General features: G+C 51.9%; 1 protein-coding gene across 1 annotated transcript in view; it reads left to right on the top strand.

Annotated features, from left to right (window-relative positions):
* Positions 1-10,161, top strand: part of RMP24 (ribonuclease MRP subunit p24) — a 263,095-nt gene extending 252,934 nt beyond the window's left edge. Inside the window, exon 5 of the mRNA XM_086965529.1 lies at positions 7,960-10,161. Coding sequence (XP_086821655.1) covers positions 7,960-8,113 — 154 coding nt within the window. The 3' untranslated portion in view covers positions 8,114-10,161. The remainder of the gene's footprint in view (positions 1-7,959) is intronic.
* The last annotated feature ends 1,412 nt before the right edge of the window (positions 10,162-11,573 follow it).

Below are 11,573 nucleotides of genomic sequence, written 5' to 3' on the forward strand. Positions count from 1 at the left end.
AATCTGCCCTATCGGGCCAGTCAGACAGGTCTGCAGAGTCTGGCCACTAGGGAAAAAGAAATGAAGATCCCGACTGCATAGTGCTCCACAATATCTCCCAAAAATACCCCCAGGGTGGGCCAGGGCCCGGCAGATCTATTTTGCCAATATCCGCTCATTACAAATTCACTGCTTCACAAGGGAGCGCCCCATAATACTCCACGAAGAGGCTAATTTACATACTAGTTGGCTTCTGGGGTGCCAGAAAATAGGAAGAGGCACAACCATCATATTGTAAACGTATTGTTGGGGCTCCAGGAGGTGCAGCAGTCCCCCAGGATTGTTGTTTGTAAATCAAACTACCTTTCCCAGGTAATTGAATCCCTGACCCTGGGGGACCATTGCCTGCATTTTCAAGTACGCTCAGAAGTGGAGCTTTTACTCTTGTGCTCTGGAGTGCTTGGAGCCATTCTGGTTGATCCTCTGACTGCAGTGGCTGTTTAATGTTAGTAAAAAGAAGACCATGACATTCATGAAGACACTCATGTTCTTGAATTCAAAATGCTTTAGTAACAACATTAATACTGACAATGTAAATGTTTACCATTGTAATGAATGTTATTGATTATTAGTACTGTGCCTATTTATGTGAATGGGGGTGCAATGTTGAATTTTAAATTGGTGCTTTTGCTAATGTGGTGAAACCCTGACAAAGCCTGTAGACCTTCCTTGTTTATGACACCTTCCTATAGTTGTATTTAGTGTGTTGGGGGGCTTATTGTGATTTTAGGGTTTAGGACCACTAGGGGTGTAATGTGATAATGGGTGTCACCACAGGTATTTCTATCTGTCTGATATACATATTTGTAATTTAATGCATAGTATTTAGTAGTGTGTGTATTAAAATTGCGTTTCCTTTTTTAACAGAAAGTACTGACTGGACAATTATTTATTAAGTGTTGTTGTTGCATGCCAGTGAAAAGGGGGTTATTCGCCCTCACCACCTCCTCTGAGTAGGTCGTGGACTGCTCTGCTACCTTGAGAGACACAAGTGCTACAGTGGGGCCTTGATTCCCAGTAAAAAAAACAACAGTTCTGACTTAATACTTGTGAAGGGCTCGCATCCTTTGCATCTAATAACCCAATGTTCGAGGCATGTGGGCTGCTGAATTCATATCTGTGCATAGATCGCCACCTAGTGTTGGGTCCGGATGATTGCACATTGTTGTCCTGGAAGAGTCTTCGAAGTATCACGAGATAGGTGGCTCCTCCCCTGGACTACAGTGCGCATGGGCATCGCCTCCATCCCCAGATTGTTTTTTTCCGCCATTGGGTTCGGATGTGTTTCGGTTCCCTCTGTCGGAACCGATAGTTGTTCAACTTCAACTCGAGACCAAAAGGTCTTTAGGCTGGGCGTCGGTATAGTTGCGTACGGGTTTCTTTCTGACTCTCAGCTCCGATCTCTTGCTGCCCTTCCACGTGCTTTCGGCGCGGACGGGCCTACACTACACTCTTGCTATGGAGCGAACTCCGTTTAAGAAGTGCCCGGTGTGTAACTCTAAATATTCACACCTCGACGTGCATCCTGTGTGCAATACCTGCTTGTCACCGGATCACCGCGAAGACATCTGCATGGCGTGTTCGAAATTCCGGAGCAAGAAGACTTTAAAGATTCGTCGAGCCAATAGGCTCCAGGCTAAGTTATCGGCTACGGCGCCCCCACCAGATGACATTTTCCAAGAATCTGTCGAAGGAGAAGACGATGTGCAAGGTTCGGACTCTAATCCCGCATCCGAGGGGGAGACCTACGACGCGGGTGCGGAGAACTTTGACGAAGTCACCGACGAGGTAGGGGACGACGATCAGGCTTTTGCCACGATGGGTGATAGCTCGGAGGAGGAGCATCCCCAACCAGACTCAGGGGTTATTCCCCTTCATACGACCCAGGTCGAGGGATCGCCTTCGGGCCTTACCCAAGATCTAACTATGAGTCCTACGTCCCCGCCTCCGGGCCCGGTCACGGACATTTATGAACCATCACTTACGTCGAAGAAAACGAAAGTGAAGCCAACTGGTCACGCATCCTCGGATGCGAAACCGAAAGTGAAAGTTGCGCAGGTGAAGAAGGTTCTGGAGGCGTCAACTTCCAAGAAAACCAAAATGGCCGACTTGAAGAGCCACGCCAAAATGGCCGACCCGAAACCCTCGGGGTCGGCGCCGAAGGCGAAGTCCTCCGACGCGGCTGCGTCGGCGCCGAAAGGGGTCACGTACCCGAAGACGGCTCCGAAGAAGCGTCAGGGCGACGACGCGCATAGGCATGGGGCGTCGGCCCCGAAGAAGGTGCCTGCCGGCGATCAGGCTCTCGACGATGTGGGGTCGTTCGAGCCGGTCCAGCCCTCTCCAGCCTGGACGAAGAAGGTAGCGGAATCCTTGCAGCGGATTCGAAAGGCCAGTGTTGTTCCCGCTCAGGACACAAGCACGCCTAAGCTCACGCCTACGCCTGCGAGAGAGCAAACGCCTATCCGTTTCACTCTACCGCCCAAGTCGGCGCCGAAGGCCTTCGCGCCGAAACAAGCCGGACCCTCGAAGGAGGCATTAGCGCCGAAGGCTGCCTTGGGGGTGTCGAAGCTTCGTCTCCAGCCGCTTGCGGAAGAGGAACGTCGTGAGGTAATCATCGACGCCAACACCGGGAAACTGTCGCTCCTCAAACGGAAGATCACGACGGAGCCGGCGTTGGAACCTTTTAAGATCCCTCTCAAAAACAAAAGGGACTCCGAGGACTCTTCGGCTTTGGTGGAACCTGTGTCCCCACAAACCCTGGGACACTCGCCGACGCATTCCGCCGCAGCCGATGCGGACGAGGAAGATGCCGAGTACGACTATCCGGCGTACTCGGATCCGGAGGAGGAGCACGTTCCGTGGTCCGCCGGAGGCGACACGGAGGACCCGCAGTCGGGTCAGGACACTCAACTTTTTGCGGCCAAGACGTCCCCAACTGAGGACTCGGCGGCCTTCAATGCTCTGATAGAGAGAGCTGCTGCTAACCACGACGTCGAGCTGCACTCGGACCCCGTGGATGTGGACTTCTTATTCGACACCTTCTCGGTAGCCGAAAAGTCAGTCAAAACGCTACCGATGCTTAAGGGGGTGCTTAAACATGCAACAGAGGTTTTCAAGGAGCCCACCCGAGCGCGTGTGGTCAACCCTCGCATCCACAGGAAATATAAGGCAGCGCCCACGGATCCTACATATATCAAGGGACACTTGCCATTGGACTCCTTGGTTGTTTCCAACGCTCGGAAGAGGGCGAACTCTCAAACTACTGGTGACGCTCCTCCCCCAGACAAAGAGTCCAAGATCTTTGAGGCCTCAGGCAAACGGATTGCTGCACAGGCAGCTAATATCTGGAGAATAACTAACACCCAAGCCTTACTTGCACGTTATGATAGGGCCCATTATGACACATTAGAGGCCATACTGCAACACTTGCCTGACCAATACAAGGAGGCAGGAGAGATGCTGATTCAGGAGGGTAAACTCATTACGAATGCATCCATCAAATGTGCACTGGATGTGGCAGACACAGCCTCCAGGGCTATCAATACCAGTGTGCTGCTTAGACGCCATGCCTGGCTTAGAATTTTGGGGTTCAAACCCGACATCCAAACTACGATACTGAATCAAACAGTGAATCCTGACCACCTGTTTGGCCCTGAGGTGGATGCCACACTGGAAAAAATGAAAAAAGATACGGAAACTGCCAAGTCAATGGGGGCTTTACAAAGTCAGCAGTTTCGGAGTGGTTCCTTTCGCCGCTCAAACTCCAGAGGCACCTCAAGGGGACAGGCATCCCAGTCCACACAATATTACAAGAGTAACACCCAAGCCTCGTATAACAACAAGGGCAGGGGTGGTTACAGAGGCAATAATGTCAAGGGCAGGGGACGTGGAAACAATAGCTCCAGGTCCACCGCCGCCAACAAACAGTGACGTCTTGTCACTGCCCCCCGACCATACAACACCGGTCGGGGGGAGACTCCAGCAGTTCCTGCCGGCGTGGAAGTCCATCACCACGGACAGGTGGGTGAGGTCTCTTATCCAGTACGGGTACTGTCTAGAGCTTACGTCCATTCCACCGGACATACCCCCAAGGAGCCGTCCTATGTCAGGCGAGCACTTGACCTTGTTGCAGCAAGAAGTTCTAGTCATGCTGCAAAAAGGGGCGATAGAGCTCGTTCCATTACAAGAGCGGGGAACAGGGGTTTACTCCCTGTATTTTCTGATTCCCAAGAAGGACGGATCCCTCAGGCCGATCCTGGACCTCAGGCCCCTGAACTGGTACATCCTCTCGGAGCACTTCCATATGCTCACGTTGCAGCAGGTGCTTCCCCTGCTTCAACAGGGGGACTTCCTGGCTACGCTGGATTCGAAAGATGTCTATTTTCACATCCCCCTGCATCCTTCCCACAGGAAGTATCTCAGATTCACGATCTTAGACCAGCATTACCAGTTCAGGGTTCTGCCGTTCGGGGTCACCACGGCACCGAGAGTGTTTACCAAGTGCCTAGCGACTGTGGCAGCGCATCTCCGTCGCCAGCACGTCCACGTCTTTCCCTACCTGGACGACTGGCTCATTCAAGCAAGGACAGAACAGCAGTGCGTCGACCACGTGTCACGCACCATTCATCTCCTGCACGATCTGGGATTCTCTCTGAACTACCCAAAGTCCCATCTCCAGCCCGCCCACGTGCGACAGTATCTGGGCGCGACAATAGACACTCTGGCAGCCACTGCGCAGCCGAATTCAGTGAGAATCGCCAGTATCCAGGCGCTGATCCAACGATTCAGACCCCAACACCCGCTTCCAGCGAAGGTGTTCATGCAGTTGATAGGCATGATGGCCTCCTGCATCTCCATTGTCCCGCACGCGAGACTACATATGCGTCCGCTTCAGGAGTGCCTTGCACGTCAGTGGACTCAGGCTCATGGGCAACTGACAGACCTAGTGTTGGTGAGCGGTCGGGCATACAACTCTCTGCATTGGTGGAATCCACACAACCTTTGCAAGGGCCGACCATTCCAAGAGCCTGTCCCACAGATTATCCTGACGACGGACGCCTCTCTCCAGGGATGGGGAGCGCATGTACTCCATTACACTGTGCAGGGACTATGGACACTACAGCAAAGGAAGATGCACATCAATGTGTTGGAACTGATGGCAATCTTCATGGCCTTGAAGGCGTTCAAAGTACATCTGTGCAACAAAGTCGTGTTGATCCGGACGGACAACATGACGGCCATGTACTACATTCAGAAGCAGGGAGGCACACACTCTCCACAGCTGTCTCATCTGGCTCAGAGCATGTGGAAGTGGGCCATTCAGAGGAACATCTTCCTCATGGCAGAGCATCTCCCGGGCAAGGACAATCAAATGGCGGATCTGCTCAGCAGGCACAGCCATCAGATGCACGAGTGGGAGATACATCCAACCGTACTTCCAAAGGTGGGGTCATCCAGAGATAGACCTGTTCGCCACAAAGGAGAACGCAAAATGCCAAAGCTTCGCCGCCAGATTCCCACACCCCCAATCACAGGGCAATGCGATGTGGATGAACTGGTCAGGCAGATTAGCGTACGCTTTTCCCCCAGCACCTCTGATACCGCTGGTGGCACGCAAGCTCAGGCAGCACTCGATTACTCTCATCCTGGTTGCTCCAACGTGGGCTCGCCAACCATGGTACACCACGTTTCTAGAACTGTCCGTGGTGCCGCATCAAAGGCTTCATCTCACTCCCAGCCTTCTGACGCAGAGCCATGGCGACATTCAGCACCCAGATCCGCAACAGCTCAACCTGGCGATCTGGCTCCTGAAGTCCTAGAGTTTGGCTACCTCAATCTTCCTCCCGATTGCATGAACATCATTCGGGAGGCAAGGAAGCCCACTACCAGAGCTTGTTATGCGGCTAAATGGAAGAGGTTTGTCATCTACTGTGCTAACCACAATATTGACCCTCTAGATGCTTCCATTCAAAACATCATTTGCTATCTTTTCCACCTGTATCAATGCAATCTGGCATACTCTTCCATCCGCATTCACCTCTCTGCTATGGCAGCATACCTCCAGAATAGGCAACACCTGTCACTCTTCAGGGTCCCTGCTATCAAGGCCTTTCTGGAAGGACTCAAAAGGGTCATTCCACCAAGGACCCCACCAGCTCCAGAATGGAACCTCAATGTGGTTCTTACGAGGCTGATGGGTCCTCCATTTGAGCCACTGCACTCTTGTGAGCTTCAGTTTCTGACTTGGAAGGTTGCGTTCTTAGTAGCAATTACATCGCTACGGAGGGTTAGCGAGCTGCAGGCGCTCACCATCCAAGAACCTTTCTTCCAGGTACATGCTAACAGGGTGGTGCTCCGCACTAACCCTAAATTCCTACCCAAAGTGGTATCCCAATTCCACTTAAACCAGACAATTGAATTGCCGGTGTTTTTCCAAAACCCAGAGACGCTGGCGGAGCGCATGCTCCACACCCTTGATGTTAAAAGGGCCTTGATGTATTATGTAGACAGGACAAAAGATTTTCGCAAAACCAAGCAGCTTTTTGTTGCTTTTGCCACTCACCACAAGGGAAACGCTATCTCTAAAGCAGGGATTGCTAGGTGGATAGTAAAGTGCATTCAGATCTGTTACGCTAAGGCTAAGCGCACTCTCACTATCCCACCGAGGGCCCACTCCACCAGGAAGTTGGGGGCCTCAATGGCTTTCCTAGGTAACATTCCCTTAGAAGATATCTGTAGAGCAGCCACATGGTCTACCACACATACTTTCACTAAACACTACTGTGTAGACGTGCATTCCAAACAGCAGGCAGCTGTTGGTCAGGCTGTTCTAAAAACGCTTTTTCAGACTGCTGCAGCTGGCACGGGCGGCCGCCGTTAATGGAGGGACTGCTATGTATTCTATGCACAGATATGAATTCAGCAGCCCACATGCCTCGAACTGCAAATGCTACTTACCAGTATGCATCTGTTCTTGGCATGTAGGGCTGCTGACATTCATATCGCCCACCCTCCTCCCCGGCGCCTGTAGCAGCTGCAGAATTCATTCATATACATACATATGCTCATAGCATGGTCATCACTCACATTCTTCACTCCATCTCTGCCAATGGCTAAAAACAATCTGGGGATGGAGGCGATGCCCATGCGCACTGTAGTCCAGGGGAGGAGCCACCTATCTCGTGATACTTCGAAGACTCTTCCAGGACAACAATGTGCAATCATCCGGACCCAACACTAGGTGGCGGTCTATGCACAGATATGAATGTCAGCAGCCCTACATGCCAAGAACAGATGCATACTGGTAAGTAGCATTTGCATTCTTACACACCCAAATTGAGTAGAACCACACTTGAACCTCCATTGGATATGTAGCTGACTATCGTTCCTTATGTTAGGGGTTCCTGCTTCGAATATTATGCAATCATATTTATCATGATGAATATATTTCAAACACAACATACTGGTGCGTCTACCCCACTCCTCCTTTCATCCAACCCCTTCCATGTTCTGAGTCGCTTGCCAAGGTATGTACCATGACATAGCTGGCACACCACAAGCTTCACCCTCTAATGCCCCCTCCAATTTTCACACCTCAGGCTCCAATCTTATACTCGAAAAGATTGTGTGGCTTCACATATTGGAGTTCTCTGTCTTTAAAACATTTGGTGCTCTTTGTGAAAGCCTCCTGGCTTCCTCCTTTTCCTCCCTATATATCAGATGTAAACAATGCTGCTTATGTCGAACCCTTTTTTATCTGAAGCTGAGCCATGCTGTTTTGTAGCATTCTATCTTTATTATAAATCATACAAAGTGAGTAAATCATTGATGTTTCGAGTCAAGTTGGAAGACGGTGTAATAAAAACTGCAATTTTGTTCATCATTCTGTATTAATCTCTTACGATGAAAATTACGTTTCAGATCAAGCTCATCCGGAAACTCCTCACCATCTGTTTCGGCAAAATCGTTGAACAAAAACAAATTTCACTTCTCAAGGCTAAAGATGCTGCTTAACCAGGATCAGAAAGAGAAAAGCAAGAAAGGGGACCTGCAGAATTTTCTCTCTGCTCTTTGAAATGAAAACAGTTTTACAATTAAACAACAAACTGTCTGTTTTTTATATACCCAAGATCTTGAGGGTGCAAGCAGTCTCAGGTAAACCAGCAATTTTGCCATAGTGGTGTAGCTCAAGAAAGTGACACCGCTGATATGTTGTTGAAGGGACAAAAAAGAACTTCAAGATTTTTTAGAGGACATCAAAATACAGAATTTTTACATTGTCTGGTTGTTGCTTTGTTTTTGCATTTTCGGTATGAAATATTATCCCTTTAACCTTTGTTATTAATCGATGACTCCTGTGGAATTGGCTGTCTCCCTCAGACTTTGTAAGAACTGTTGAAATGTATGCGTCACTTTAAATACTTTCCATGTTCTGAAACTTAGCTGGCATTAATATTGAAAAAAAGATATCGATATAGTTCAAAGCCGTTCTACTTTTGCAATTTAATTGTGACTGGCAAAAAATATATATATTAAAGATCTTAAACTGACAATATATAAGGATAAATTGTCCGCCCTTAATTTCTTAATTATTGTTTATTGTTTGTGCCTACATGCTGTTATTCTGTGAGTATGGCATTTTTATTGTTTCATACAGCTTTCTCTTTTTGTTTTTGTTTCACTTTAGTTTAATAGTCTTTTTCAGTTTTTTTTATATAGCACGGATCCTTACTGTTCTTCCAGATATGTATGTGACCTTTAAACAAATGTGTAAATGTGACAGTCTGTAGCGTGCAAATAAAGATCTCAAAATCTTTAGACGGTTGCTCCTCATCCGGTCGGCGACTGCCTTCATTCCCTCGTGGAGGTTGGTTTTGGCGGTGTGTGGGTCCTTGTTGAGGGAGAGGATGAGCGGGGTGTCGTCGGCGTAGGAGATGATGTTGAGGTCGTGATGGCGGGCCACTTGTGCTAGGGGGGCCATGTAGATGTTGTAAATGTTGAACATCGTCTGGCTGAGGGATGAGCTCTGGGGGACGCCGCAGATGATGTCAGTGGCTTTGGATCGGAAGGGTGGGAGGGGGACGCTCTGGGTTCTGCCGGAGAGGAAGGACGATGTCCAGTCAAGGGCCTTCTCTTGGATTCCGGCTTCTAGGAGGCGTGTCTTTAGAGTGCGATGGCAGACCGTGTCGAAGGCGGCCGTCCGGTCCAGGAGGATGAGGGCTGATGTTTCGCCGTTGTCTAGTTAGCGCCTGATGTCGTCTGTGGCGGCGATGAGGGCTGTCTCGGTGCTGTGGTTTCGTCTGAATCCGGACTGGGACGGGTCTAAGATGTTGCTGTCTTCCAGGTGGTGGGCCAATTGCCTGTTGACGATTTTCTCGATGACCTTTGCCGGGAACGGGAGCAGGGAGATGGGCCGGAAGTTCTTGAGGTCCTTGGGGTCCGCCTTGGGCCTCATGAGGAGGGCGTTGATTTCGGCTTGCTTCCAGCTTTCCGGAAATGCCGCTGTTTCGAAGGAGATGTTGATTACCTTTCGTAGTTGGGGTGCGATGGCTGCATCTGCTTTGTTGAATACGTGGTGTGGGCACGGGTCTGACCGAGATCCTGAGTGGATGGAGTTCATGACCTGGCGTGTCTCGTCGTCATTGATGTTGGACCAGGAGGTCAGGCGGATGGCGCTGGTGGTATTCACAGGGGAGTTGGAGTCTGGCGTAGTCGGAGCGGTTGTGGTGTTGAAGCTGTCGTGGATGTCAGCGATCTTGCGGTGGAAGAAGATGGCTAGTGAGTCGCACAGTTCTTGTGAGGGCGGGGTGTAGTTGGCGCTGGGGTTGGAGAGTTCCTTTACGATGCTGAAGAGTTCTTTGCTGTCGTGTGCGTTGTTGTCCAAGCGGTCTTTGAAGAAGGATCTCTTGGCTAATCTGATGAGGTGGTGATGTCTGCGGGTGGCGTCCTTGTGGGCTGCGTGGTAGTCCGGTGTGCATTCGTGGAGCCATATTTTCTCCAGTTTCCGGCATGCGCGTTTGGAGGACTGGAGCTCGTCGGTGAACCAGGTGGCTCTCTTGCTGGCGTGGCTGTTGGAGGGTTTCTTGAGCGGGGCGAGGGTGTTGGCGCAGTCGTCGATCCACTGTCTGAGGTTGCGGGCTGCGGCGTCTGGGTTGGTGGGGACGGTGGGTGGGTTCTCGGCGAGGGTGGTGATCAGCCGGTCTTCGGTGACTTTGCTCCAGTAGTGGCGAGGCAGCTGTTGGGTGCGGTGGTGCGTGATTGGTTTCTTGAAGGTGAAATTAATGCAGCGGTGGTCGGTCCAGTGGAGTTCGGTGGTGTGGTTGAAGGCGACATGGGTGCCTGTGGAGAAGACTGGGTCCAGCGTGTGGCCGGCGGCGTGGCTGGGTTTGGTGACGAGTTGTTTGAGGCCAAGGTTAGTGAGATTGTCGATCAGGGTCGCGGAGTTGGCGTTGTTGTTGTTTTTGAGGTGGAAGTTCAGGTCCCCGAGGAGGATGTAGTCCGTGGAGGCGAGTGCGTGGGTGCTGGCGAGGTCAGCGATGTAGTCGCTGAACTGAGTCCGGGGGGTCTGTAGATGAGTGTTCCTCTGAGGGTGGTGTTGGGGTCGGTGTGGATCCGGAAGTGCAGGTGTTCGGCGGTGTTGAGGGTGTCGTCTGCGTGGGTAGCGACCTTGAGGGTGGACTTGTGGACGATGGCTATTCCTCCACCGAATCTGTTGGCACGATCCCTGCGGGTGATCTTGTAGCTGTCTGGGTTGGCTACGGCGATGTCGGGCGCCGAGGAGTCGTTTCACCAGGTCTCGGTCAGGAAGGCCACGTCTGGGGCGGAGGTGTCGAGCAGATCCCAGAGCTCGACGGCGTGTGTGCGTGCGGAGCGGGTGTTGAGTATGCAGCGGAGGTGGTTGGGTCCAGTCCTTGGAGGTTTGATGGTTCTGTCACAGGTGGAGCTGCAGGTGCTGCAGGAGAAGGGTCTGTGGGTCCGTTTCCGGGTGGCCAGGAAGCAGGTGTGATTTTGGCCGGCGTTGACTGCGTGGAGGCTGCTGGCACCATAGTGGAGTCTGGTGTTGTGGCGAACATGGGTTCCAGGGGTTCTGACGCTGGGCTCAGTCCAGGCGCGGACGGGCGCAGACCGGCTTGCCTTAGGCGCGCCTTCGGCGCGCAAGCTGCGCACGTCCGCTGCGCAGCCGCGCAGCTGCCGCCATTTTAAGGGGAGCTGACAGGGAGGAGCAGCTGGGAGGCGGGAGGCAGGGGATAGGGAATGGGCGCGGGGCCGCAGGGGCAGCGGCAGCGGGAAAGTGAGGAGTGGGCACGGGGGGGCAGGTAAAAATAGCGCTCAGGAATGGGCAGCAAAGAAACCAGGGATGCAGGGCACAAGCGCTGGTGGAGCTACAGCGGTGGGGGCGACCTACCTGGAAGGTCAAAGAACGCTCTCCTCACCGCGCAGCTGCTGCCATTTTAAGGGGAGCTGGGAGGGAGGAGCAGCTAGGAGGCGGGAGGCAGGGGATAGTGAATGGGGGCGCGGGGCCGCAGGGGCAGCAG

This window comes from Lissotriton vulgaris, chromosome 4_1, assembly GCF_964263255.1.
Source record: "Lissotriton vulgaris chromosome 4_1, aLisVul1.2, whole genome shotgun sequence".
NCBI classification, from domain to species: domain Eukaryota; kingdom Metazoa; phylum Chordata; class Amphibia; order Caudata; family Salamandridae; genus Lissotriton; species Lissotriton vulgaris.